The sequence below is a fragment of the Mercenaria mercenaria genome, chromosome 17 (assembly GCF_021730395.1).
Source record: "Mercenaria mercenaria strain notata chromosome 17, MADL_Memer_1, whole genome shotgun sequence".
Classification (NCBI taxonomy): Eukaryota; Metazoa; Mollusca; class Bivalvia; order Venerida; family Veneridae; genus Mercenaria; species Mercenaria mercenaria.
The window spans coordinates 8,204,064-8,229,139 of NC_069377.1; the positions used below are offsets into that span (position 1 = coordinate 8,204,064).

At 35.6% G+C, this 25,076-nt stretch overlaps 2 protein-coding genes across 2 annotated transcripts; both read right to left on the minus strand.

Annotated features, from left to right (window-relative positions):
* Nucleotides 1–954: 954 nt before the first annotated feature.
* LOC123536999 (uncharacterized) lies at nt 955–6,164 on the minus strand. The gene is made up of 7 exons (XM_053528958.1): nt 6,063–6,164; nt 5,061–5,232; nt 4,394–4,444; nt 3,123–3,257; nt 2,441–2,551; nt 1,379–1,448; nt 955–1,087 (listed from the first exon to the last, which is right to left on the minus strand). The coding sequence occupies exons 1-6, from the start codon at nt 6,126–6,128 to the stop codon at nt 1,384–1,386; spliced, it is 600 nt and encodes a 199-aa protein (XP_053384933.1). The 5' UTR covers nt 6,129–6,164; the 3' UTR covers nt 955–1,087; nt 1,379–1,383.
* A 4,495-nt stretch (nt 6,165–10,659) lies between these two features.
* LOC123536998 (uncharacterized) lies at nt 10,660–18,259 on the minus strand. Its single transcript, XM_045320529.2, has 7 exons — nt 18,150–18,259; nt 17,540–17,711; nt 16,762–16,812; nt 15,749–15,883; nt 15,190–15,300; nt 11,288–11,354; nt 10,660–10,781 (listed from the first exon to the last, which is right to left on the minus strand). Exons 1-6 carry the CDS (start codon nt 18,213–18,215, stop codon nt 11,293–11,295), a joined length of 597 nt encoding a protein of 198 aa, XP_045176464.2. The 5' UTR covers nt 18,216–18,259; the 3' UTR covers nt 10,660–10,781; nt 11,288–11,292.
* Nucleotides 18,260–25,076: the final 6,817 nt, after the last annotated feature.

Below are 25,076 nucleotides of genomic sequence, written 5' to 3' on the forward strand. Positions count from 1 at the left end.
GAAACTCTCTCAGTGGGTGTAGAAGGACTGCTAACACCAAACAGGAAGTGATTACTCAGTGTTACACAGTGAAGTAGTCCAAAATGTAGTTCCATGCTGTTGATGAAACCTGGTTTAATGAGTCATATCAGGATATGGCAGTTATATTTTTGGTTTACTTTTAATGGTTAGTGTTTTGAGAAAAGCTCTGGACTATTTTCATTGTGAATTTCAAGGTTTTAGTTTTATTCTTTGGGAATATGTCTACATACGCGTAATTGCTAAACGGCTATTTTCATGGGAGCATTTTAAGAGGGTGATGTTTTTCAGAACAGATTATTTTTCTTATTTGTAGCATAAAATGTCAATATCTTTTTGTTTTTGATAAGAAGACATGTCATACTAAATGATCATGTATGGTTTTTATATCATTGAAATGCTCTAAAGTACTGAAAATGAGGTCTCAAGATTTCATTGTTTATGTGAAATAAAGAAGGAACTGAATTGGTATAATGTAACCTAGAATTCCTTATGTGAGGAAGCCATCCAGCTAGTTTACGGAAGGTTGGTGGTTCTAATCTGCGTTTTGGGTCTTCCTCCACCACTAGAGACGGAAAAGTCACCATCTGACCCATATTGTGTAGCTGTGACTTTAAATCCAACGAAATCTAACATGACGCAATTCATCTTCATAATTTTAGACCAGCTTAATATGTGCTATGGGGTTAGAAAAGTGCGTTTTCAATGCATTGACTCTCATCGGCACATTCAGTCAAACTGAATCTGTTTTGCTTGGTTACTTTCTATGCTTCCAAAGCGCCTGATAACAGGTTTAGCTAATAATGAAATTGGCTAGTTTTTAGCGAAAAGATAGGCTGGCTAATTTTGATGGGGTAGACAGGTCTTAGATTACTGACAGTGGTAGGTCTTGGATATTAAGCACTATATAAACTGTCATAAAAACAAATATTTCTATTGAAGTTTCGATGAATTTTATTCAAAATTCAGAACCTCATCATAGCACAACATTGGAAACAAAAATATGCACAATTAACGAAAGACAAAAGTAAAACGTAGAAAAAATAGGCTTGCATGTCTGTCTTGTCATCTGAAAATAAATAGATAAGCAGATTGGTCAACATATTTGGATAAATACTGTTTACTATTTCGTCATTTTAGCGCAGTAGAGCTACAGTAGGTCAACTTGTGCTACGGCTGTTTTATAACTGCATTATCCGAGTCATACATGCTAATGTATGGCTGATTGTACCTGGGTTTTAGTGAAATGAAATTTATGACATCTTATGGTAAATTCTTAGGGTAAACTATTCAGAAGCAAACGGGATAGTCAATCTACGTTCGTTACATCCGAAAATAATATATTGCAATTGCCACTTACTTGGTTTAAACCTTGCCAGATGGTACACCGGAGGCATCATCCTTATCGTCTGCAACGGTTCCATAATTATCTGTAACAGAAACGTAAAAACAAACATAAGAGAGACACATTTTGCCAACAACAGTCAACCATAACATCATAAGTGGTTCGATCGTTTATTCTGTTCAAGCGACATTTTGTTACCAACTTGTTGTATGTCCGTATATATGTCAAGGAATCAAAACTATTTCTCAAGTATTTGTTTTGACAATCAGGCCTTGACTTTTAGAAATAGCTGAAAGGACATGTCATGAATGGTGGGACCTGGCAAGTATTGGATTGTTGGACAGGCCTGAAGGCTTTGGACTGTAGGACACTGGTCTTTGATTGCTTGACAAGATTGATTTGGATAGCTTTACCAGGCAGGTTTTGAATTGCTGGTCAGGACATGTTTTGAAGGCCTTAGACTGCTTAACGGCTAGGAATTTCTAGGTCTCGTATTACTGTATATGGCATTTATTGGACACCTGGATATATAGGTCTAGATTTATGGAAATATTTAGATTTTTGATTGACAGATAAGCTAGGTCTTGGAGTGTTTGACGTGGCAGGTTTTGGTTTGCTAAACAATGTCTAGAACTTCCAGAGAGATAAAATGTGACAGCTCAACAAGGTATGCCTTGATTTGCTGGACTGAGCATTTCTTGATTTGCTGAATGTTGAAGGTCTAGGTTTGCTTGATCAACAAACCTTGGATTGCTTGACGGGACAGACCTTGGTATGATTAACAGGGCGGGTCTTGAATAATGTTGGTGTATGTTTTGCATTGAACAGTTTGCATATCCAGAAGTTGTTAGATGTATACTGCTAGTGTAATAGTAGGGTTGGACAAGCGACACAACCGTATGTTGCATCATTTTGAAGTATGTGCATGGGATTAATTTAAAATGAAGGACAACCGAAAGGTAACACATCTTTCTGTCCAATTCTGTAAATGATTCATACATTGAAGAAATAAAATATGATTAAACTGAACTTGGATGTTAGTTAGTGAGCAAGTGACAAGAAACAATAATCACATACCCATGAGTTCTTCAATTCTCCTCAACTTGTTCAAGTTGATTGCCGACTGGTTGATGTCGCTTTCCATGGCAATATTACTCAAACTGTCAGTTACAGCAATGTCTGCTATTTCTGAAGTATAACAGAAACGTGCTATAATTTTACATAAAAATAAAGCAAGGATTTTTTAAACGAAATTCGTAAACGCTGACTCTATATCTCGTCAGTTGTTTTTTTTTTCAAGTTTAAAAAACAATATCACTCTCTTAATAAATAGATGTATTTAAGTTGTGCGAAATGAAAATAATAGAAAATATGTTATTACAAGAAAGAAATCTAGAGTCCAGCTGAAGACTCGATTCAAAAGTTTAATACCAGGTTGCCTTCTTTTAAGTTCAGTTTTAAAACTGACTAAGGCAGAGCAGAGTTCTTGGCTGGTCTCCAAACGCAGGTTTATTCCACTTAACCCTTACCCTTATAAATTTATAAAATGAAATTGTCCATCTTTCAATTTGGAGAGTACTATTAACTGTTAAAAGGAGTGCTTACCAGAAAGATACTGACTAAATGGCGAACAGTGCAGATCGTGATCAGACTGCACGGATGTGCAGGCTGACCATGATCTACACTGGTCGCAAACGCAGAACAAATCATGTTTAGCATATTAAGGGAAATCATCTATATCAAGATCACATGCACTTACGGCTGATAACGCTTGAAGTCAAGGACACGTTGTCCTCTGTGTTCACAGTGATTATTCTGGTGTTGCTAAGCAACTGAGCCTCAGACATCAATGTGTCGGCTGCTGTCTGTATGATCCTTGCTACATATTCCTCAACTATATTGAAAATAAAGCCAGTCTTATGATTTTGAACTTATGAAATTAAGAAGTTTCTAGCATGTATGTTGTTTCTATTTGAATGATTTTAGAAATTGAGTATTTTTAAAAGTAGTTTATATCAATTAAAAAATCTTCATAATGATTAGGCTTACGAATTTGTTCGCCAGACTATTATTACCACAAATCGAAAGTCACAAAGATCAACTGTGTGCTGGGACTGACTAGATAAAAGAAATATAATGAAAAAAAAACGTTTGGTCCTAGTACGCCCTCCTCAAAAAATTAGTTAAAGTAGTCTCCTTAACACGGTATATTGACATGAGATTTTACTTATTGAAATGCAAGTAGATGCTATATTAAAGTCAATGAATCAATGTGGCTTTTTAGTGTTAACTAGGGGGGAGGGGGGGGGGGGGGGGGGCATTTATAAGGTTACAAATGTAGCATAAACCGGTAAAAATTAACATGTGGTATGTTTGCCACTGACATTTACAAGACAGTTCCAGACTGTGTTCCGTTCGTTGTTCATTTTGCCCCCGTTTGTCTACAATTTTTACTTCATTTATATTTTGAAGATATGTTTATGTGTACAAATCAATGCATACACTGTTGCGAGGTTGTAGTTTGATTGGATTGCGTTCTCGGAACCTGACTTTTTTGTTAGAGATTAATCTTTGCGTTTTCCAGATTCCCAAGTGAGAATTATGTGCTGTTTGACTTAGTAGTTATGTTATCCCCAATTGAGTTTTTCACCATCTATAGTCTGTAATATCCTTACACTACCTTAATGATTCATCACAACAGTACCCTATGCTCGCGTTAGTTCGATATGGACAACCCATAATATCTAAGATTTTGCAAAAATCTTTCCCGCACAGTTTTCAACCGGTGTTTTGTGGTAGCCTGCCTTTCTGTACTTTCAGTACTTTGAATTTTATATATATGTGAGAAAGTGTTTAATCAAAATCGTCAATATAGATATTTTTATAAATAGCATAAAAAAGTCGATGTGTGTTCAGAGCTCATGTTAGTTTTAAAGTAAAAACTTTAAGCTACTAGAATATTCTACAGTATGACTGGATGCAAGGCTCGGTAAATCCATTTTCAAGTCCGATTCAGTCTAAAAGACGTACCTTGTTTGTCAAAGTCTTTCTCAGTCGCACATCCGACACTAAGTGGTTCCACTGTGGATAGAAAAGCATTGCTTACGAAATGAATTCAGGCGTAACTAGTGAGATTCACAAATTAAAAAGCTGAAATCGAGTACATTGTATACAACTTCGGTAGGTTAAGTTTAATTAAAAAGAATACAATGCACATGTATCATCCCGTGTGGCTAAGGGTAACTGGAAAAAATACAAAAATATATACATTATCACGTGTGTGTGGTGGAGAAGGGGCGTAGAGTAATATGATATCACATTTTTGTTAAAAGTGTGATACATTTCATACCCAAAGCCGGTAGGATTTTGATGGTTAGTGTTAGAATTTGGTTCGTTCTAGGCTATTGCAGGGTAATATATACGGTGGTAAGCGTCTGCCGAAAGCACCATGTTACTTACTACATACGTTCAAAACTTGAAATTCATTTTGAAGTGTAAATACTAGTAGTTAACAATATTTTCTGAGTATGTGCATAACTGAAATACTAATGAAAAACGGTGCTAAACAAAAAAAACAACATGCAAGATGGTTATTGAAATAGCGAATTCGTGCAGCTTTCCGTACAGTTATACTATTTCAACCATTCAAAGAAGTATCTAAGTATACATTTTATATCATATATCTAAAATCACAAACCTGTGACACTATTTCCAGCAAGTATGTCGGGAATCACTATGTTGGATTTGCGTGGTGTTTTAGACAGTACCATATCTTTTGTTCCAGTCTCATTTAAAACACTAGCTGGGTCGACTCTTTGGCCTCTTCTTGCGTAGAATCGGCGACGGAGTCGGTTGATAAACCGCGCCCACTGATAGATGAATTGAAAAAAATAGCTAGCTTTTGTAAAGATTTTAACATCGTACATAACAAAATAATTTGTTTCTATTGCTGATTGTATACGTTACTAGAATGATTTCAAACTTACATTCCTACTGTGTTGAAAATATACAATGTAGTTAGGTTTGTTTTAGCAACGACACTTAATTAAAATTTAATGTTCTAAATTTTATACATAACTTTCTTTTCATATGACGGAAATGAATAAAACAAAATATCATCAAAGTGTTCGTAAAATCTTTTGTCCGCGAAGTCTATAATTTATTCTAATCCTTTCTGTTTATTTTTCCAAACTATGATAGATGGACAATATATTGTATATGTATTATTGGTAATAAACAGGTTTAAACATAAAACCCATACTTCCTAGACATAAATGTAAAAATATATGTGATTTATACATTGACACATTTTAAAAACCTAGTACATGTATATAATAGAATGGCATAAAACTATTAAAATTATTATTCAGTACGTACACCTTCAAACGACTTCCATATATAGCAAGAAGAAACTGGATCCATTCTTATTTAGCTGGGCAAAAATGTCTATGTCAAGATAAGGTTAAAAGCTATTTTGAGACATATCACTTGCCCAAATTTGTAAATACGGTTGAGATTTACCCCTCATAACTGTTAAAATAATTAAATTCCCCCACTCTAAAAAAGTATACTTATCGGGCTTTTTAACACAATCCTTCGTTAATAGCAATCGGTATCATTAAACAATTCCAATGTGAAGAGAAAAAAATATTTCATACATGTATATTCTTCATTTACAAACTTGACAAAGATTTCTTACCCTTTCATTGCACGCTTCTTTTAACCTAACACACCAGGTAAAACAGCCAGATTTTTCTCCGGCCATGGTGAAAGCAGTTTACAATACCAAGATGTAGTGTGCGGTTGCTAGTGAGCAACGTCAGGTTACGTCACGTATTGTCATGACGTCAGGACGTTGGTATTATGGAAGAGTCTATTGGCTGCTTTAAAAGTTTTCATTATCTAAAATTATCAAAGAGAAATATGGCCGGCTGACTACATTCATGCTGTCATCGGTAAGTTTTCTAATGAGTTTTCACGTTTGACTGAAAACAAACAGTGTGACAGGAGGCCACATGTGTACTCTCCCAGCCACAAACGCTTGTTCTGTGCAATTCTTTGTCATTAATGTAAACACTTCTGTACAGTCTGGCGAGGGACTGCCGTTTTTGCAGAATTTCCATCAAAAATGGTAAATCTTGTACAAAACGACCCATGAGCACGTTTGCATCAAATCGTAAGTATGACACTGTCAAGCAACAACTATTTCTCCGTAATCGGTGAATATTCGTTGCAGGCATACAAAATATTCGACCAAAAATAATTCCATCGCAGTGTGCTGTGGGTACAATTGCAACGCATTACGCTGTATCTTGTTTCTTTAATATTCGTTAAGGACTTTTAAGTTAACTATACAGCACTTTTCCCGGGATTTTGATTGGGTTAGGGCCATGAAATCACTTTGACATTAGACAGCAACAGAAACTGAAAGTTTAGAATAAATATAATATTGATTTGCACATCCGTATAAACAAAATACCAACTGACAATATTGATTGTTTGATTAATTGCTGACCACACACGTGCGACTTTTGCATCGTATACTATACCAACATGACTAATGTACAATATAGTGACATTGATGAAGATGAAGCTATTTTTTCTGCTCAGTATGACACAATTATAAATGTTTTCGAAAAGAGCAAAATGCTGTTCGACACAAATATACATGTAAAATATCTGGTTTGTAATTTATGATTCGGCCCAATTATTACAAAAACACGAAACTTGAAAAAAGTATGAAATCAACAAAACTGCCAGTTTCTGACCTCATTTTACTTACCTGAGGACACCTGACGCTTCTAATGATAACCCAACAGTAATATTGTAGCGAATGTCAAATTTATTTGTTTCAAATCCAGCTAAAGGGGACATTATTGATAGATAATCATCGGATATGGGATTGCGCCCTGGGAATGAAGTTACTCGTATACATTATGATGCCAAACTTTTCTGACACATATGTGACTTCAAAACCAGTTTGCGTCTTCATAGATTCTTTTAACTGTATCATTTCAATTACCTAAATTATTTTGAGAAAATTGGGACCATCGCAAATAATGAAATGTTCGTATTGTATCATTGTTATAGTAATTAAAATGCAAATGTATGAACAGCAAACTAGTGTGACACTGTCCGCGTTGATTTTATCTTGTTGCAAACTTGGCATAGGCGACCATTGTCTTTCGTCGTTCCAATAGATGGTCTTTATGTGCACTTCAGCCAAGCATTAGCCGTAAACTGCTAAGGCCACCGGCTACCGTTTCCTTGCCAAAAAAAAATAGTAGAATTAATAAATAAAAATAACATAGGAAAATGACATTGTTAAAACTACTGGGATTGAAAAAGGACAACAGACTATGTAATATATATATGAGCAACTCCATTCCCGGGGTCGAAACCCCTATCCCTATGATTTTTGCCAATCCTTTCCTAAAAACCAACATTTTATTCAAGTATATGTAATATTCATGACTATATTACACTTATTTTATCATCAGAAGCGTCACAGTTATTGAAAGTGGGCACGCAAGTTAGGAAATTGGTATTTTAAATAAGATTCCATACTGTTTTGACAGTTCGTGCCAGCAGAGGTTTTGTGATGGCGGAGGCAATTCTTAAATTACAAAGCAGATATTTCATACATATAAACTTTATTCATTTTTGTGTCAAACAGCATTTTGCCTTTTACTAAATCATTCGTAAATGTGTCATTATCAACAACTAATTGTATATTCAAATGCGCAAAACCAGCATCGAAATCGCGCAACCCATTGTAAGCGTATTCTCAGCGGGAATTGGATTGCGCGCTTACCATCCGTGTTTATACTGATGTGTTTTATGAAATATTTAAAATGTTTAAACAGAAGGTTACATTGATACTTCGATTTGTAATATGCTGATAAAAATATTACCGTCTTTTAACAATTAATTATTATTGTTATTATTGTTTTATCATTATTAAGGGTAATAACGGGCACTCGACAATTTACGCATAATACAACAATTCATGCATAAGTTGTTTCCCTTTAAAACCACTGGAACTTGTTAAGCCGGACTTTACAACATTAAAATAGTTTTGCCGTTTTTTTTATTGTTTTTCATTTCCTAATTGACTAGTGATAACTCCTTCATATGCTTGCAGACAATGTAATTTGGAATACTAGTAACAGTCTTCAAATCAAATCTAGCATACATATACTTAACGTCGAGCTTATGACGGCTGAATCCTTAATTTACTTATTTTAGAATAAATTTACTTATTTTAGAATAAAGTTTAAGGATAGCACTTTGGAATTTCGAAACTCACATAATGTTTAAGAGTGTGAATGCATTTCCCTGCGGTGTACTGTATTGGTGGCAGTATTTTTCCTGGTTGACTTCTATCCCCAATTTATTTGTGTGTGTATGTGAAAATCAGAACCAAACACAGCACTTGTTAGTTAATGAATCTCGTCCTTCCATACTGGCAGTCTCAACCGCATCTCCCATCACATACTGCCCCAAACACCAATATAAATAATTCCCACCAGAATTTCAAAACGTTTTGTAGAGATACGGAGTAGTCTATTTTTCCATTTGGAAGTATGTTTGATTTCACCATTCTGCTATCCTGTAAATCTATGAGGGTATAGTGTTATTGTTTACAAAATTACTTTGTTTACCGTCCACAAACTGTTTGTTAAAATTTACATCTTTTTCAGTCAATTCAATTCACAAATAGGCTACGTAGCCATTATAACCCCTATTCATATTTTGGTAAGAAGGACATCTTTACTTTTTAAATCAGCAAGGATAGTTAGGAAATATATTCAGTTGGAATTTTCAAGTTTTTTATCGAATGGTGAGTTCAAATCTAAAGCCCAGAATATGGAAACAGAATAAATGGTAACTACGGTTTCCACGAACAGCATATGCCTACCATCACTTACCACTCGGAAATTTTAAAATGCCACAAATTAGGGCTCATAACTCCAGGGAATGTCACTGAACCGTAACATTCCAACTATGTATACAACTAGGCTTAGCAGTGGTGAAGCTTGGTGGAATTCCAACCACCAGTAGTATCGGAGAAGTAGCACAGATCAAAGAATTTGACATATCAAGGATCATGACTCCGCTGAAAATAATTTAAGTTTAAGGAGTGTATTTTCAAAACACAGAAATATTTGATTGCATATGCATCGAAACGAAGATATGTAACATTTCTTTGAAATGGTGAGTTTTTGAAGGCGCTAACCTGTCCGGAAGGGTGGTCCCTTTATGCAACCCTTTTCCAGAATTCAATGTATATATCAGTAAACTGACAGTTGCTATGTAGAGTAATTTACATGTTTTATATGCTGTTCAGTTATCACATGATTTGGTGTTGTTTGATTTTTTTTTCTCAAAGTATAACAGAATATGACGACAATACGCACAACTACGCCTCACAGTAATCACTCGTACGGTTTGGTGATATTCAGCCTAACTGTATAGAGAAAATAGTTTAAATACTGTAAATATGACGTGTCAAGGGCCATAACCCGAAAATCATTTAACCGGAACATGCCGACAATACGCACAATGAGGTTCAGCACTGATCACTCACGTAAGGTTTGGTGGAAATCTACCCAATGGTGTAAGAAAAGTTACAAATAATCATAAAATTTGACAAATAAAGGACAATAATTCTCATGAAGGGGCTATGCTATCTTTAAATTCATTTTACAACCTGATTCGCAATTTCAAAAAGTCACAAAAATACAGATAAATGTCTACAACTAATGAACGAATGAATTTCTTTATAAGGAAGGGACATCATAAAAGAAGCAAAAAGACTTCTTTATTCTGCCATTTCTTAGAAAAAAAATAGATGTGGCTTGATATTTGATTACATGTATATGCCTGAAATATTGCAATTGCACGTTAATTTGAAGCGAAACATAAATCTGGAATATATACCTGTATGTTTCGCTTCAAATTAACATGCAACTGCAATATTTGCAATATTTCAGCCATATACTTGTAATCATTTTTTAAAATGTAAAATGTATACCTGTACCGGGATAGAGGTTGAAAAATGAATGAAATGATATCATTTCTTACTTCGGTTTGATTGCAAACTTCAGCATATTATTTGATACATATTTTCCAAACATGTGAGAAAGATCCTGTAAGACTTGTAGTATGGAATGCATGGCCGAAATATTTGGACTTGGAAAGCCATAGAGTGCTAGCCTTGGCAGATCTTCGATGGATTTGCAAGTTAGATCTTGGACAAAACTATACATACTCTCATACAAAAACACTACAAGTAAAGTTCGATGAATTTTATTAAAATTCAGAACCTCAGAAAACATGCTTTTAAATATAGTAATACACAACAGTTATAAGAAAACGTATAAATAAAGTAGGCTTGCACGGCTGTCGGTGGCATCTGAAAATATATAAAAAAAGATAAACTGGTCAACAAATAAATGAAAATGAAAGCAAAGAAAAATTGTCGAATATTATCTCCTGGTATTCCTATCGAAACGAAAATGAACATGCACAGAATCATCTACATTAATGAGCCGCAACATGAGAAAATCAACATAGTGCATTTGCGACCGGCATGGATCCAGACTAGCCTGCGCATCCATACTGTTCGCTTTCAAAGCCCATTGCAATTAGAGAAACTCTTAGCGAACAGCACGAACCCTGACCACACTGCATGGATGCGCAGGCTGGTCTGAATCCATGCTGGTCGCAAATGCACTATGTTGGTTTTCTCATGGTGCGGCTCATTTAATACATTGTAGGAATAGTGAATCGAGATGGTTTTTGTAAATGTCTATTTTATTAATTAAATGAAAGCAAAAATAAATTATACTGTATTTTTAGAGCTAATTTTTCGAAAGCAATACATCGTTTTATTATATTGATTATTAAGTTATTACTTACCTGTTTTAAGCCTTGAAATATGCCAGGTCATCATCGGCGTTGTCGGCGGAAACCAGTCGATGTGTGTCTGTAACAAAAGCATGATATAATAAATTTATAAGTAAGACAGGTTTTGTTAAAAAGAAAAAATAGCCATACTATCTTAAACCGTTAGATTAAAGTGATATTTTGTTACTAACTACTCAGTAATTTATAGCAAGTCAAAGAATCAAAAGAATTTCTTCCACGCCTGTTATTATTATTAAGGTACCCTTAACATAGGAAGTCTTAGACTGTTGGAAAGTCAATGAAGGTCTTTGACTGCGTTAGCAGCAGGTCATGGAATTCTGGATGAGGAAGGTTTCGAATTGAAGGACGAGGCAGGACTTAGAATTCTGGATAAGAAAGGTTTCGAATTGAAGGACGAGGCAGGTCTTGGAATTCTGGATGAGGAAGGTTTCGAATTGAAGGACGAGGCAGGTCTTGGATTACTGGACGAGGAAGGTTTCGAATTGAAGGACGAGGCAGGTCTTGGATTACTGGACGAGGAAGGTTTCGAATTGAAGGACGAGGCAGGTCTTGGAATTCTGGATGAGGAAGGTTTCGAATTGAAGGACGAGGCAGGTCTTGGAATTCTGGATGAGGAAGGTTTCGAATTGAAGGACGAGGCAGGTCTTGGAATTCTGGATGAGGAAGGTTTCGAATTGAAGGACGAGGCAGGTCTTGGAATTCTGGATGAGAAAGGTTTCGAATTGAAGGACGAGGCAGGTCTTGGAATTCTGGATGAGGAAGGTTTCGAATTGAAGGACGAGGCAGGTCTTGGATTACTTGACGAGGAAGGTTTCGGATTGAAGGACGAGGCAGGTCTTAGAATACTAGACGGACATGATTTTGATAATTTCAGATTGCTTGACGAGACAAGTCCTAGATTGCTGAACGAGGAACGTCTTGAATTACTGGAATAAATCATTACGCATAGAAATTTTTTGAATTGTTTGACGAGGCAGGTCCTGATTTGCTGGACTGTATGGTTTCGATTTGACAGGTCTTGTTGGATTATCGGACGGGGATGATTTTTGGACTGCTGGACAGAATGGTTTCAAACTGATACGTCTTGGATTTGCATGGTAAGGTAATGTAAATAACTGCTGGACAGAATAATTTCATATGGTTGGGGGCAGTTCTTGAACTGGATTGATGAACGAGCCACGTCTTTGATTATTAGGGGAGAGGAGATAATTCGGAATAGCTGGGTAATGGACTATTAAATTAGGCAGGTCTTGGATTGTTGAACAGACTGGTTTTAAGATTATAGGTTTTGGCTTGCTGAGCATTGCTGGTCTTGGACTGTTAAACGATATAGATTTAAGAATGCTGGATGAGGCAGATCTTGGATTACTAAACGAGACAGGTCTGAGACTGCTAGATAATACGATAATACGGACGAGCTGAGCATTGCTGGTCTTGGACTCTTAGACGATATAGATTTAAGAATGCTGGATGAGGCAGATCTTGGATTACTGAACGAGACAGGTCTGAGACTGCTAGATAATAAGATAATACGGACGAGCTGATCATTGCTGGTCTTGGACTCTTAGACGATATAGATTTAAGAATGCTGGATGAGGCAGATCTTGGATTACTGAACGAGACAGGTCTGAGACTGCTAGATAATAAGATAATACGGACGAGCTGAGCATTGCTGGTCTTGGACTCTTAGACGATATAGATTTAAGAATGCTGGATGAGGCAGATCTTGGATTACTGAACGAGACAGGTCTGAGACTGCTAGATAATAAGAGAATACGGACGAGCTGAGCATTGCTGGTCTTGGACTCTTAGACGATATAGATTTAAGAATGCTGGATGAGGCAGATCTTGGATTACTAAACGAGACAGGTCTGAGACTGCTAGATAATAAGATAATACGGACGAGCTGAGCATTGCTGGTCTTGGACTCTTAGACGATATAGATTTAAGAATGCTGGATGAGGCAGATCTTGGATTACAAAACGAGACAGGTCTGAGACTGCTGGATAATAAGATAATACGGACGAGCTGAGCACTGCTTGTCTTGGACTCTTAGACGATATAGATTTAAGAATGCTGGATGAGGCAGATCTTGGATTACTGAACGAGACAGGTCTGAGACTGCTAGATAATAAGATAATACGGACGAGCTGAGCATTGCTGGTCTTGGACTCTTAGACGATATAGATTTAAGAATGCTGGATGAGGCAGATCTTGGATTACTGATCGAGACAGGTCTGAGACTGCTAGATAATAAGATAATACGGACGAGCTGAGCATTGCTGGTCTTGGACTCTTAGACGATATAGATTTAAGAATGCTGGATGAGGCAGATCTTGGATTACTAAACGAGACAGGTCTGAGACTGCTAGATAATAAGATAATACGGACGAGCTGAGCATTGTGGTCTTGGACTCTTAGACGATATAGATTTAAGATGCTGGATGAGGCAGATCTTGGATTACTAAACGAGACAGGTCTGAGACTGCTAGATAATGAGATAATACGGACGAGCTGAGCATTGCTGGTCTTGGACTCTTAGACGATATAGATTTAAGAATGCTGGATGAGGCAGATCTTGGATTACTAAACGAGACAGGTCTGAGACTGCTGGATAATAAGATAATACGGACGAGCTGAGCACTGCTTGTCTTGGACTCTTAGACGATATAGATTTAAGAATGCTGGATGAGGCAGATCTTGGATTACAAAACAAGACAGGTCTGAGACTACTGGATAATAAGATTATACGGACGAGGTAAATTGTTGATGAATAGGTCTTTAGATGATTGACAGGGCACGTTATATGCTAAATGGTGCATGTCTTGGTTCGCTCGATGGGCTAGGTCTCGCACTGAACGTTGCAAAAGAATATTTTAAAGAACCAGGTAGATCCTTGTCGTTACATGTGGCAGGTCTTGAATTACTTGACGAATGAACTCCTGAACTGATTGTTTTTGGAGCGCCCTTGGTCCTTGTGGCAGGTCTTGGAAGGACTTGAGTATTTTGACAAAGATTGTCTTTGATTTCGAAACGCCATTGGTTTTGGATGGATGGACAAGGTAGCTCTTGGACTGGTAGGTCCTGAATAGCCGTATGGGTAAGCTCTTTGTATGCAATATTGACCAGGTTATGATAAGTGTCTTTGATTGCTGTTAAAGGTCAGCGTTATGTTTTTATGCTGCTGAATTACTGGTTTGCTGTACGGGACAGGTATTTGTTTGGCGGATGGGACATATTTTTATTTGGTGTTCAGGGCAGTCTTATATTGTTGTTGTCGTTGTTGGGTTTAACGTCATATGGACACAGTTATAGGTCATATATGACATTCCATTTTTTTTGCTGAGGAAGATTCCAGGTACCCCTCCGGGCATTATTTCATCACAGATGGGAACCTGGGTAGAACCACCGACCTTCCGTTAGCCTGCTGGATGACATCCTAACATAAAGAATTCTACACCCCGAGTGAGGTTCAAATCCAGAAGATGAAGGAAAAGTGATTTTAAGTCAGCGAGCTGAACCACACGACCATTGAGGTTCCATTTCCATTTGTACATCAAAGTAAGCTAATTCATTTTTATTTCCTAATGTACAATCTGTTGAAATTCCGTTTCAATAAGATTTGTATACCACCCGGGATGGCCTCTCCCATTTTCAGTCCAGAGATCATTTTCCTTTATCTTTGAACACCATATTCTGCCGGCCATAGGCAGTCATCCTATGAAATATATCGGCTTTAGGCCGAAGCGTTCTAAAACTATTAAGCGGAAACCGTTTGTAGTTTCGTGGTAAATATGAGCCTGACCTTTGACTATAACCCTCCAAAAATTGTAAAGGTAATATATATGGTCTACTGTACAAGCCATGAGAAATGGAATAAAAATGTTATTTACCCATGAATTCTGCACTTGTCCTTGATTTCATTCCTTTGATTGCCGACTGGTTGGTATCATTTTCCATAACAATATTTGTTAAGCTATCGGTCACAGCAATGTCTGCTATTTCTAAAACACAAGAGCAAAAATTTATGTGCAAATAAATGCGTGTATTCTGTTCAGAAAAAAGAACATTTTGTACATAGTTTAGGACAATATTACGCCTATAATAATTGGGTAATATATTGCTGTAGTTACATTTAATCTGTTTGACGGGTATGAATGGAATGATAGGGTTTTAACACACTGGAACAAGATTTGTACACATTCATTACTATTGTATTGTGGACATGTAGACTGGGTCGTATCCATGGTAGTTTCTTTTTTTTTCACAAGTATTCGCGAACGGCGATACGGAAATTCAAAATAGTCATGTGAATATAGGGAGGATTCGGCTTCTCAAGAAGTTTGAAATATCGTTACAAAGTGCGAATTTTAATTCTTTAAATGTTGTAATATAAATGTAGCAAAAGTAACTAAATATTCTGTATTGTGTGTCAAGATTATGTATACTTACGGCTGATTACGCTTGAAGTCAGGGAAACGTTGTCGTCTGCGTTCACTGTGATTATTCTTGTGTTGCTAAGCAACTGAGCGCAAGACTTCAATGAGTCGACTGCTGTCTGTATGATCCTTGCTACGTATTCCCCAACTATATTGTAAATAAAACTGGTCATTACTACATAAATTACAAGTCCAGTTACTAGATAATCTTTTATAATTTATTTTAATCATTTCTCTTATATATTCTGATCAATCTTTCTTTATGTTTTGAGAAGAAAAGGGACATAATTATATAAATTTTGAATAACCTCAGGAGTTATCTCTTGTGAACAAAACAAAGGGTCTTAACACAGACTAGCATACTACCACCAAGCACTGATAAAATGTATAAAAGTTTCAGCATTTCGACCCCTCAGTGCGAAACTATTGTAACTGCATACTAGTATGTAAAAGAAACAGATTCAACAATTTCGAGCGAAACAGATGTATAATCATATTTGATGTAAAAAGATACAACAGTTTCATACCGAGTCCCTCTCTTCGTAAATTAAGTTCATATCAGTTGAAATAGTTATAGAGTATTCATATCATTTATGTTTGAGCTGGTGTAAAATTTTAAACTACGTGTTTAAGTGTACATTTGAGCCGCACCATGGGAAAAGCAACATAGTGCATTTGCGACCAGCATGGATTCAGACCAGCCTGTGCTTCCGCGCACTCTAGTTAGGATCCATGTTGTTCGCTTTCAAAGCATGTTGCAATTAGAGAAACCGTTAGCGAACAGCATGGATCCTGACCAGGCTGCGCGGATGCGCAGGCTGGTCTGGATCCATGCTGGTCGCAAATACACTATGTTAGTTTTCTCATGGTGCGGCTCATTTGTTTTTTTAGAAACAGCATGAAATATTTCATGAGTATAAGAGCAAGCACGAAAATATAATTTAGAAATAAGATAAAACATTCTGTATGATTGAATCCTAAAAGATATAATTATATGCCTTATGTGAATTCGTCTAAAAGAAGTACCTTGCATGTCGATGTCTTTATCATTCACAATTGCAACATTCAATGGTTCATCTGTAGGTACAAAGATATTGTTTACAAAATAGATATATGTAAGTTTGTTTTTATAGGTAGTTTTATTCAATTCATTTATGATTTAAACTTTACAAAGGCCTTAACCATTACCATGCAGGACACGATTGGTTCTGCCTTTGCGACCAATGTAGATCATGATCAGCCTGCACATCCGTGCAGTCCGATCATGATCTGCACTGTTCACTATTCAGTCGATGTCTGTTTGGTAAGTACCCCTTTTAACAGTTAATGGTACTGCCCAAATTGGAAGATGGACAAGTTCATTATAGAAATTTAGCAGGGTAAGGGTTAACTTTGACATTTCGAATGCTTATTGAAATATAGATGAAAATTGATGTATCAAACTCGCTTATCTCAAAATTCCGACTGTAAATGAGCCGCGCCATGAGAAAACCAATAAAGTGGTTTTGCGACCAGCATGGATCCAGACCAGCCTGCGCATCCGCGCAGTCTGGTTAGGATCCATGCTGTTCACTTTTAAAGCCTATTGCAATAAGAGAAACTGTTAGCGAACAGCAGGGATCCTGACCAGACTGCGCGGATGCGCAGGTTGGTCTGGATCCATGCTGGTCGCAAAGCCACTATGTTGGTTTTCTCGTGGCGCGGCTCAAATGAATTACTAGAACTACAAGTAGCAAGAAATCTCGAACTATCTAAGCAATATTTCAGGTTACAACAAACATTTTATGGCTATAAAACCACAAACCTGTGACACTGTTTCCAGCAAGTATGTCAGGAATCACTATGTTGGATCTGCGTGGTGTTTTAGACAACACCATATCTTTTGTTCCAGTCTCATTTAAGACACTGGCTGAGTCGACTCTTTGGTCTCTTCTTGCGTAGAATCGGCGACGGAGTCTGTTGATAAACCGAGCCCACTGTTCACTGATGAAATTCAATGAAAAATCTTTAGGTTACTTGATAAAGATTATCATTTTCCACATCGTACATGACTGAATAGCGTTTTCGTGTTGTTCATCTCAAAATATAAAACTTACATTTCCACCATATTTTTCAATTCATGAAGTCCCAATGTTGTTTATAAGGAACCGATGGGATACAATTTGAATACTAATACACTTCATTCGGGAACGATCCCATTATATTTTCGGATGTTGTCGATTATCTAGAACCCGCACTCGTGACATGTAATACAACTTTTACACACTCTCTAAAATTCAAAACAGTAGAGTTTAAACGCAATGACTCAGTCATCATTCTTCAGCCACATTCAAAATCTAGAAAATTGGTAATCTGAAGGAGCGAAAGGTGTTCTTACGTGTGTATTCTTCATTTACATTACATAGAAAACTTACCCTTTCATTGCACGCTTCTTTCAACCTTACACACCAAGTAAAACAGCCCGATTTTTCTCCAGACATTGTATTAGATTGAATACAAGATGCCGGGACCAAGATGCAGTTTATCGTTGCTAGTGAGCGACGTTAGCTCTTTTCATGACGTCAAGACGATAGGACGTCACGTTGCAAATAGAGGAAATGGCAAATTTATTTCTGTTACGCCCATTTTTTGATGAGTGCAGCGTTTTTTAGCTGTACATTGTATGTATGCAAACTGTCAAAGTATCACCAAAATACTGGCGACAACCAGTAAAATAGTTTTAATTTTCTTTTGTAAAACATATACAATGTAAGAGATAATTCCATCTCCAAAACAACGCCACGAAGCGAGTATTTTGCTTCACGCAGACCTAATATAAACAAGATTGCGTCATGATTTAACAATAACTACTATTATTAAATTTATTATTTCTGTTTTCTATTCAATTTTCAAATTGACCAGTAGATTAATAAGTAGCCACTCACAACTTAAGGTGAACTTTTTCAACATACTCATTTCAATCGAAATTGGCATAGAATTTATGTTATATGATATTGAAGACATGGTAAAGAGAGTGAAAATATGTGTAAGATATTGCTTCAAAGGCAGTAAGAGTGTTGATTTTCTCCATTATTTCAAGTGTTGATTTTCTCCATTATTCAGCCGGTTCAAAAGCTCACATGAGCTTATGTTGTACTTGTTTGCTATCTTATCTTATCTTATCTTATCTTATCTTTAGCGTTGCAACGATCACAATCATATTTCGATAAGTTTGTACCACTGGACATTTCCGAAATACCCATATTTTATGGATTTTTGAGAAGGAAAAGTTTCGCCTGAAATATGTGAACAAGTCGCTTTAAGATAGGTTTTTGTAAAAACCTTCGTTTGTTGGCTGATCATGTGACTTAGAACAACAATCTTCATTTCTAGCTAATCAAACACGACACAAACGTGCAAATCAAAATTGCTTGATTCCATATTCCTTTTTTCGAATAAAGAAAATGAAACAGATTACTTATTTAATATTTACCACAAACCCTGAAACATTTACATAGTCTATGCGAACGTGTGTACTGTTTCATGTGAAGTGCTGTATGGACAGTGACTTCGTTCTTTGAATATGGCTTTCCCTATTGGCCTAACTAAACTAAAGGAACCAGCGTGGGAGCCATCTGGTCTAGTCGCGTAATGGCTGCCAGGTATTTGAACACTAATTTTTCACTTGGCATGGCAACAGAGATCTAAATTGAGGCTAGTTTTTGTTTAAATTTCATAGTGGATGTATTGTTGACATTTTGGTAGGAAAAATGGGAGAGCAGGTTGTATTTGGTGAAGTCAAGCTCCATTTTAGTATGAGTAGTACTTCCAGGTCACAGCAGTGTGATTTTGATGTCAGTTTACAGTAAGTAAATGTGACCAGAGAAATCTTTCTTAGAAGATACATGACCCCTACTTTTCTCTTCATTTTATATCAGTTTTATCATAACTCTTTAAAATGAGGTAAGGATTTGTTCTCTGAAATGGGTCTAGCTATGTTTGGTAGCTCTTTGAAAAAGGTCAGTTTTATATAGAATATATAGGGGAAACTATTTAGGCTATTGTGACCTATTTGACTTTTATTGTTGTTGTTTTTTTAAGGAACAAAGAGGTGTTATCGTTATTTTCACCATTACTGAAACAAAGAAATATTCTATGCATACTATTGACTTGCTGAAATAACTTTCATTTAAATGGTCGGCATTTTGGTATAGTATTCTGATCATGAAGTGATTGCGTTGTATAATTCATCTGAGCCGTGCCACGAGAAAACCAACATAGTGCATTTGCGACCAGCATGGTCCACTGGATCCAGACCAGCCTGTGCATCCGCGCAGTCTGGTCAGGATCCATACTGTTCGCTAACGGTTTCTCTAATTGCAATAGGTTTTGAAAGCGAACAGCATGGATCCTGACCCGGCAGACTCCGCGGATGCGCAGGCTGGTCTGGATCCATGCTGGTCGCAAAGCCACTATGTTGGTTTTCTCGTGGCACGGCTCATCTTTGAATCTTAGCTAGACCATACACCATCTCTGCAAATTTTGATTCTCAATTTTAGCTCGTTTGACAGAAAATATGAAACTTGCATCGAAATAACCTCACTTTTCTTATAAGTTTGATTAATCACTGACAATGTAGTTCTTGAAAATGTAAAGAACGAATACATAAGCAGGGTTCTGGTAAGAAATGCAGCCCTTGGATTTTTATTACTTTTATTAAAGAATAAGAAAATAACAGTCACCATCTTGACTAGTATGCTATAGTGTGTTATACAGTGTATTCAGAAATACCCGATGTTTCAAGATTGAAAGAAATCCGACTCTGGCAAAAAATGTCCCAGGTTGGTACTTGTAAGGATACGTATAACCTTTTGCCAGCCTATCATAATCATTGCTTAAAATATTTTTGTTTTGGATAAGGTTTAGAGATAAGGAATGGTCTTAATGTTTATTATTTTGGAAGAATAATTGATTCATTCACAGATGTTATCTAATAAATCTCTGAGGTTATAATATTGTTATTGCTTTAAACGATTAAGTTCTATGTGGGAATAATGACAATTTTCTTTTATTTTCTGTATTTTCCCATGAAAAATAACGGTTTTTAAATAAATCTGATGGTATCTAATGAAAATATCCATTTATTTATTCACTTAATGCAAAAATGTTGATTATTAAACATTCTTTGCGGTGAATTTAACATTAGTAAATAGTAGATAGTGTATTGTATGCGAATTTTGGATACCAATAAAATCAAATTTAAAAGTATTTGTGGTGTAACCAATATTGATAAGTTTTATAAATTTTTTGAAAATGTATATATTATAACTTTATTGATATAACGCATTAAGATAACCGTTAGTCCATTAGTATTTAATGGAATTCCTCGCCAAAAGCAAATTTTTCAAGTGGGTATCGAGTTTTATTGGTAATTAAACAGATTCCAGTACTTGAACTTTCGGCGCTTTGAGTTGCTATTTCAAGTAGTGGTACTATAAGACCTCTTGGGCATATTGTATCATAAATTGTTTATTTTTCCTGATAATTGTAAACATTGCATCAATCCGTATGGTAGTTAAAGGTGACAAAAATGAAACCTTTCGTCAATTAGCAATTCCGCTTAAGGGCTGTGGTATAATACTCGTTCATAAGATAATTTAGTTTTAGGTGAGGTCTGCAAACAATCGTAGCAGTAGTAATTTGGTATGAATTCTACTTTTATTCAGAAAATTCGCTTTTAAAAGCGCAAGAATATCGACCTCTACATTAATAACCCAATGTTATCTGCTCTAAAACAGTGTATTATTTTAATTAAGCAACGAGGTATCTTGACAAAATGGTCAAGAAATGGTTTATATAATAAAAGATCCCCAAGTCCGCATGGAAGCTATAAATGATGTTAAGAATTTTACTCAGATGTAACATTATTGAGGTTGAATCTACATTAAATTCTTTGATTTTAAACGTATAAAATATAACGTATTTGTATAGGGGGCTGGAGCTCTATAACTTTCTGTACTAATATGCACTTTGGCCTCTTTCGCTTTCACCCATCGAAACTGAGGTTATAAATTTATCATATCATATAGGTTTGTATTCGAAGTACATGTAAGCAAGTTTTACTACAATCATGTGTCACGCTTATGAAAAGAAATGTTGCTGTTTGGTGGTGATGCTGATCTTATTGCTATTTAAAAATGAACGCCAGCAAGGTCTTCTGGCTGTTTACCACTGAAATAATAAACGGGGCAAACAAAATATTGGTGTTGTATTGGAAAATGCGTTTGGCTAAATTGTTGTTATTCTGTACGATTTATTTCCCTTGTATTAAAATGGACCACGATCAAACGTTTAGGTAAGATTTCTTTCCTCACCATCAAAACCCTCGATCAAATTCATGCAGTATCAGACACGAGCTTCTCTCTAAATATATGAAGGCAATTTTTAATTGCTAATAATCTTTGTTATTTGCTAATAAACTTTGTTATCAGTAAATGCGCTTTTTTTTTAAATCGCCAAAAAAATTTGAAAATGCTAAAAATGGAAGTACATTGTGTATTTGGTTAATATAGTGAATGTACTTCATTGTTTATCACTGCAGCATTACAAACCGCCAAAATGATTAACAGAATAGGACAGATCCGTGACAACAGACACCTGATGAAGACTTGTACATATAGTACATAATTATGAGCCGCACAATAAGAAAACCAACATAGTGCATTTGCGACCAGCATGGATCCAGACCAGCCTGCGCATCCGCGCAGTCTGGTCAGGATCCATGCTGTTCGCTAACGGTTTCTCTGTTTGCAATAGGCTTTGAAAGCGAACAGTCTGGATCCATGCTGATCGCAAATGCACTGTGTTGTTTTCTCATGGTGCGGCTCAATTATGATTTTAATGAACGCGTTGCTTGAATAACAAGCAAGTACATTAAACAAATTGTTTATAAATGGATATGCTAGATTCATAATGCGTTTATTAAATGCGGCCCATAACGGCAAACCGCGGTCCTATTTATGTTAAATATTGCTTTAATATCTATCTTCAATTCTTTGTAAAAATATTACCCCCGGCGTTTATCAATCACGAAGCATTGATACTTTAGTAATTATCTTCCAAGTATCTTATTTTCTATAACTTAAATATTTAGATCAACAAATATTAAAAGTGTACATTATACCAACAGACCTTATAATCATCTAAATATTTCTTCAGAAGCAAATAAAAAAGAATAAACTTTTTCTGCGCTGAATGGTGTAAACGTAAATTGGTAGCTGGCCACATTCAAAAACATTTACTCTTTGGATTATTCTCTATAGTTTCTTTTTCATTATTTGATATTTACCCATATACTTTTTAGAATGTGATTTTATTTGAATACCCTATCATTATGTCCGGCAATAAAATAATATTATTTTCAAAATTAGGGCAAGACTAAGCAATTGTCGGTGAATAAAACCCCCCTTTTTGTTACTTAATATCCTAATTAAACAAATCCTTGTGGATAAGTGGTACTTCCATTAAAGTACTTGGGTTTTTATCTAAATTGAATATTATTATCCAAAAAATGTTCTAAAAATAGGATTAGGAAAAGCCTGATACATGATCTGATTAGATACCGCTTTTTAAAAGCTTTCTTAATACTAAACAGTTGCTATGTTTGCAAATTATATTAAAAGGCGGTACTTTAAACCCAATCAAATACAAATATTGCCTTATACGCCACTTTATAAAAATAATGACGGAAGAAAATACTGTTGAATATCCTTCCACTTTATGTGTTGTATAAATTTGCTTTTCTTATTTAATATAACACATGCACGTGCTTGTAGAAAAATATAATACATAATGAGAAATTAGGAAAGAGTAATATAGACCCGAATCGTAGCTCCAGTAATGTATTTTGTAAAAAAAAAAAAGGAATTCAGATCTTGCGGAACCATGTGCGTTCCGCCTAGACATGAAATCTTATTTCCCTAAGAGTAGTTTGTACCGAAGAGTTTTCATAATCCTTAAGAAACAGAAAATCGCAACAAAAAGAAAACTGCATTACCTGTTTAAGATTAAAAAAAAACGCATCGCTTTATTCATTGCTAATTAAAATGATTATATTCACTGCTTAAGTTAGTAATAGATTTTGAATTTATAATTTCTGCGTGAGAATTTCTTAAATTTGACAGCGTCGATTGATGTAGACTTGCGAAGAAATTGAAAAGTAATATTTTAATATTTTATTTGAGTCTCATCCATTTTATACATATATACAAACAATAAAATCATATATATCATCAGTAAATGGCCATTCTATATAGAATTACAAGAGACTATCTAAAAAAACAAAAGCTGTCCATAAGACAGCGCGCTCGACTTTTCTCAGTGCTTGACTCTGAATGAGAGCTTTGCCAGTAAAAAAAAAATATATATATATATAATGCAAATATAGGACAAGATTTTTTCATCTTTCCTGCGAATTGAACAACAGAATATGATCGGCAAATTATAATTAACCTAGCGGGATTCATGATCGGCAAATTATACTTAATCTAGCGGGATTCATGGATTTGCCGGTCATATTCTGTCTTTTATTTCGCACAAACTCCGAAAAATCATTTCATAAAAATGAAAAAGAATAAGAATTTAATAAACGCATAAGAACTTACCTACAAACTTTACAGCTTGACGGTTATCAACTGTTTTAAAAGACGTAAAGGGATGGAGAAACTCTTTTTCTTTTATTTCATAAATACAAAGACGAATTGTGATAGTATATAAGAGCAGGTATGGTATGATATACTTAACCAAGTAATATTTAGAAATATGTCATGCAGTTTTTACAGCGCTTTTTTAATGCAGTTTTTACAGCGCTTATGAAATGGGGCCTTCTATTTTCCTTTCTGTTTTTTCTTTCCTTTTTTTTTTTAATTTTCCATGAGATATTAGAAGTTTTTAAAGGACTAAAATTACCGGATCGATGTTGCTTAAATCAGAAAGAAAAGCTACTGTCCTGGCAACCTCATTGTGAAAACTGATACCTCAAAGGAGTCCAATTATGTCCCTATCCTTGCGCGCGTGCACGCTCACAAGTGACCCTTGAATATAGGGCGATCCGGGGATTTTAAGGTCAAATTGTTTAATTTTCGGCTTGTCAATAAGACACAGATAAATATGTTTCATAAAAACTGATGAATTTAAGAGCCCTTGCCCACACGTGTTTATTTTAAACGCTGCACTATAATGAGTATAATTATTTTACACGCACGTGAGAAGTGTATCAATTCAAAGTGTCGCCACTTTAATAGTTGACGTTACTTTATTTACATTTGCATCTTTCTTAGATGGGATGACACTTAAATTAGCCC

Excerpts from the sequence above, each read along its gene's own strand:
- LOC123536999 (XM_053528958.1), bottom strand. The coding sequence starts at position 6,128 with ATGGCCGGAGAAAAATCTGGCTGTTTTACCTGGTGTGTTAGGTTAAAA. Across the intron at positions 5,233-6,062 it reads AAGAAGCGTGCAATGAAAGG|TGGGCGCGGTTTATCAACCG; the intron begins GTAAGAAATCTT and ends TTCATCTATCAG. Across the intron at positions 4,445-5,060 it reads TGCTGGAAATAGTGTCACAG|TGGAACCACTTAGTGTCGGA; the intron begins GTTTGTGATTTT and ends TTCTATCCACAG.
- LOC123536998 (XM_045320529.2), bottom strand. The coding sequence starts at position 18,215 with ATGTCTGGAGAAAAATCGGGCTGTTTTACTTGGTGTGTAAGGTTGAAA. Across the intron at positions 15,884-16,761 it reads TAAAGACATCGACATGCAAG|TTGGGGAATACGTAGCAAGG; the intron begins GTACTTCTTTTA and ends TTTACAATATAG. Across the intron at positions 11,355-15,189 it reads GACAAGTGCAGAATTCATGG|ACACACATCGACTGGTTTCC; the intron begins GTAAATAACATT and ends CTTTTGTTACAG.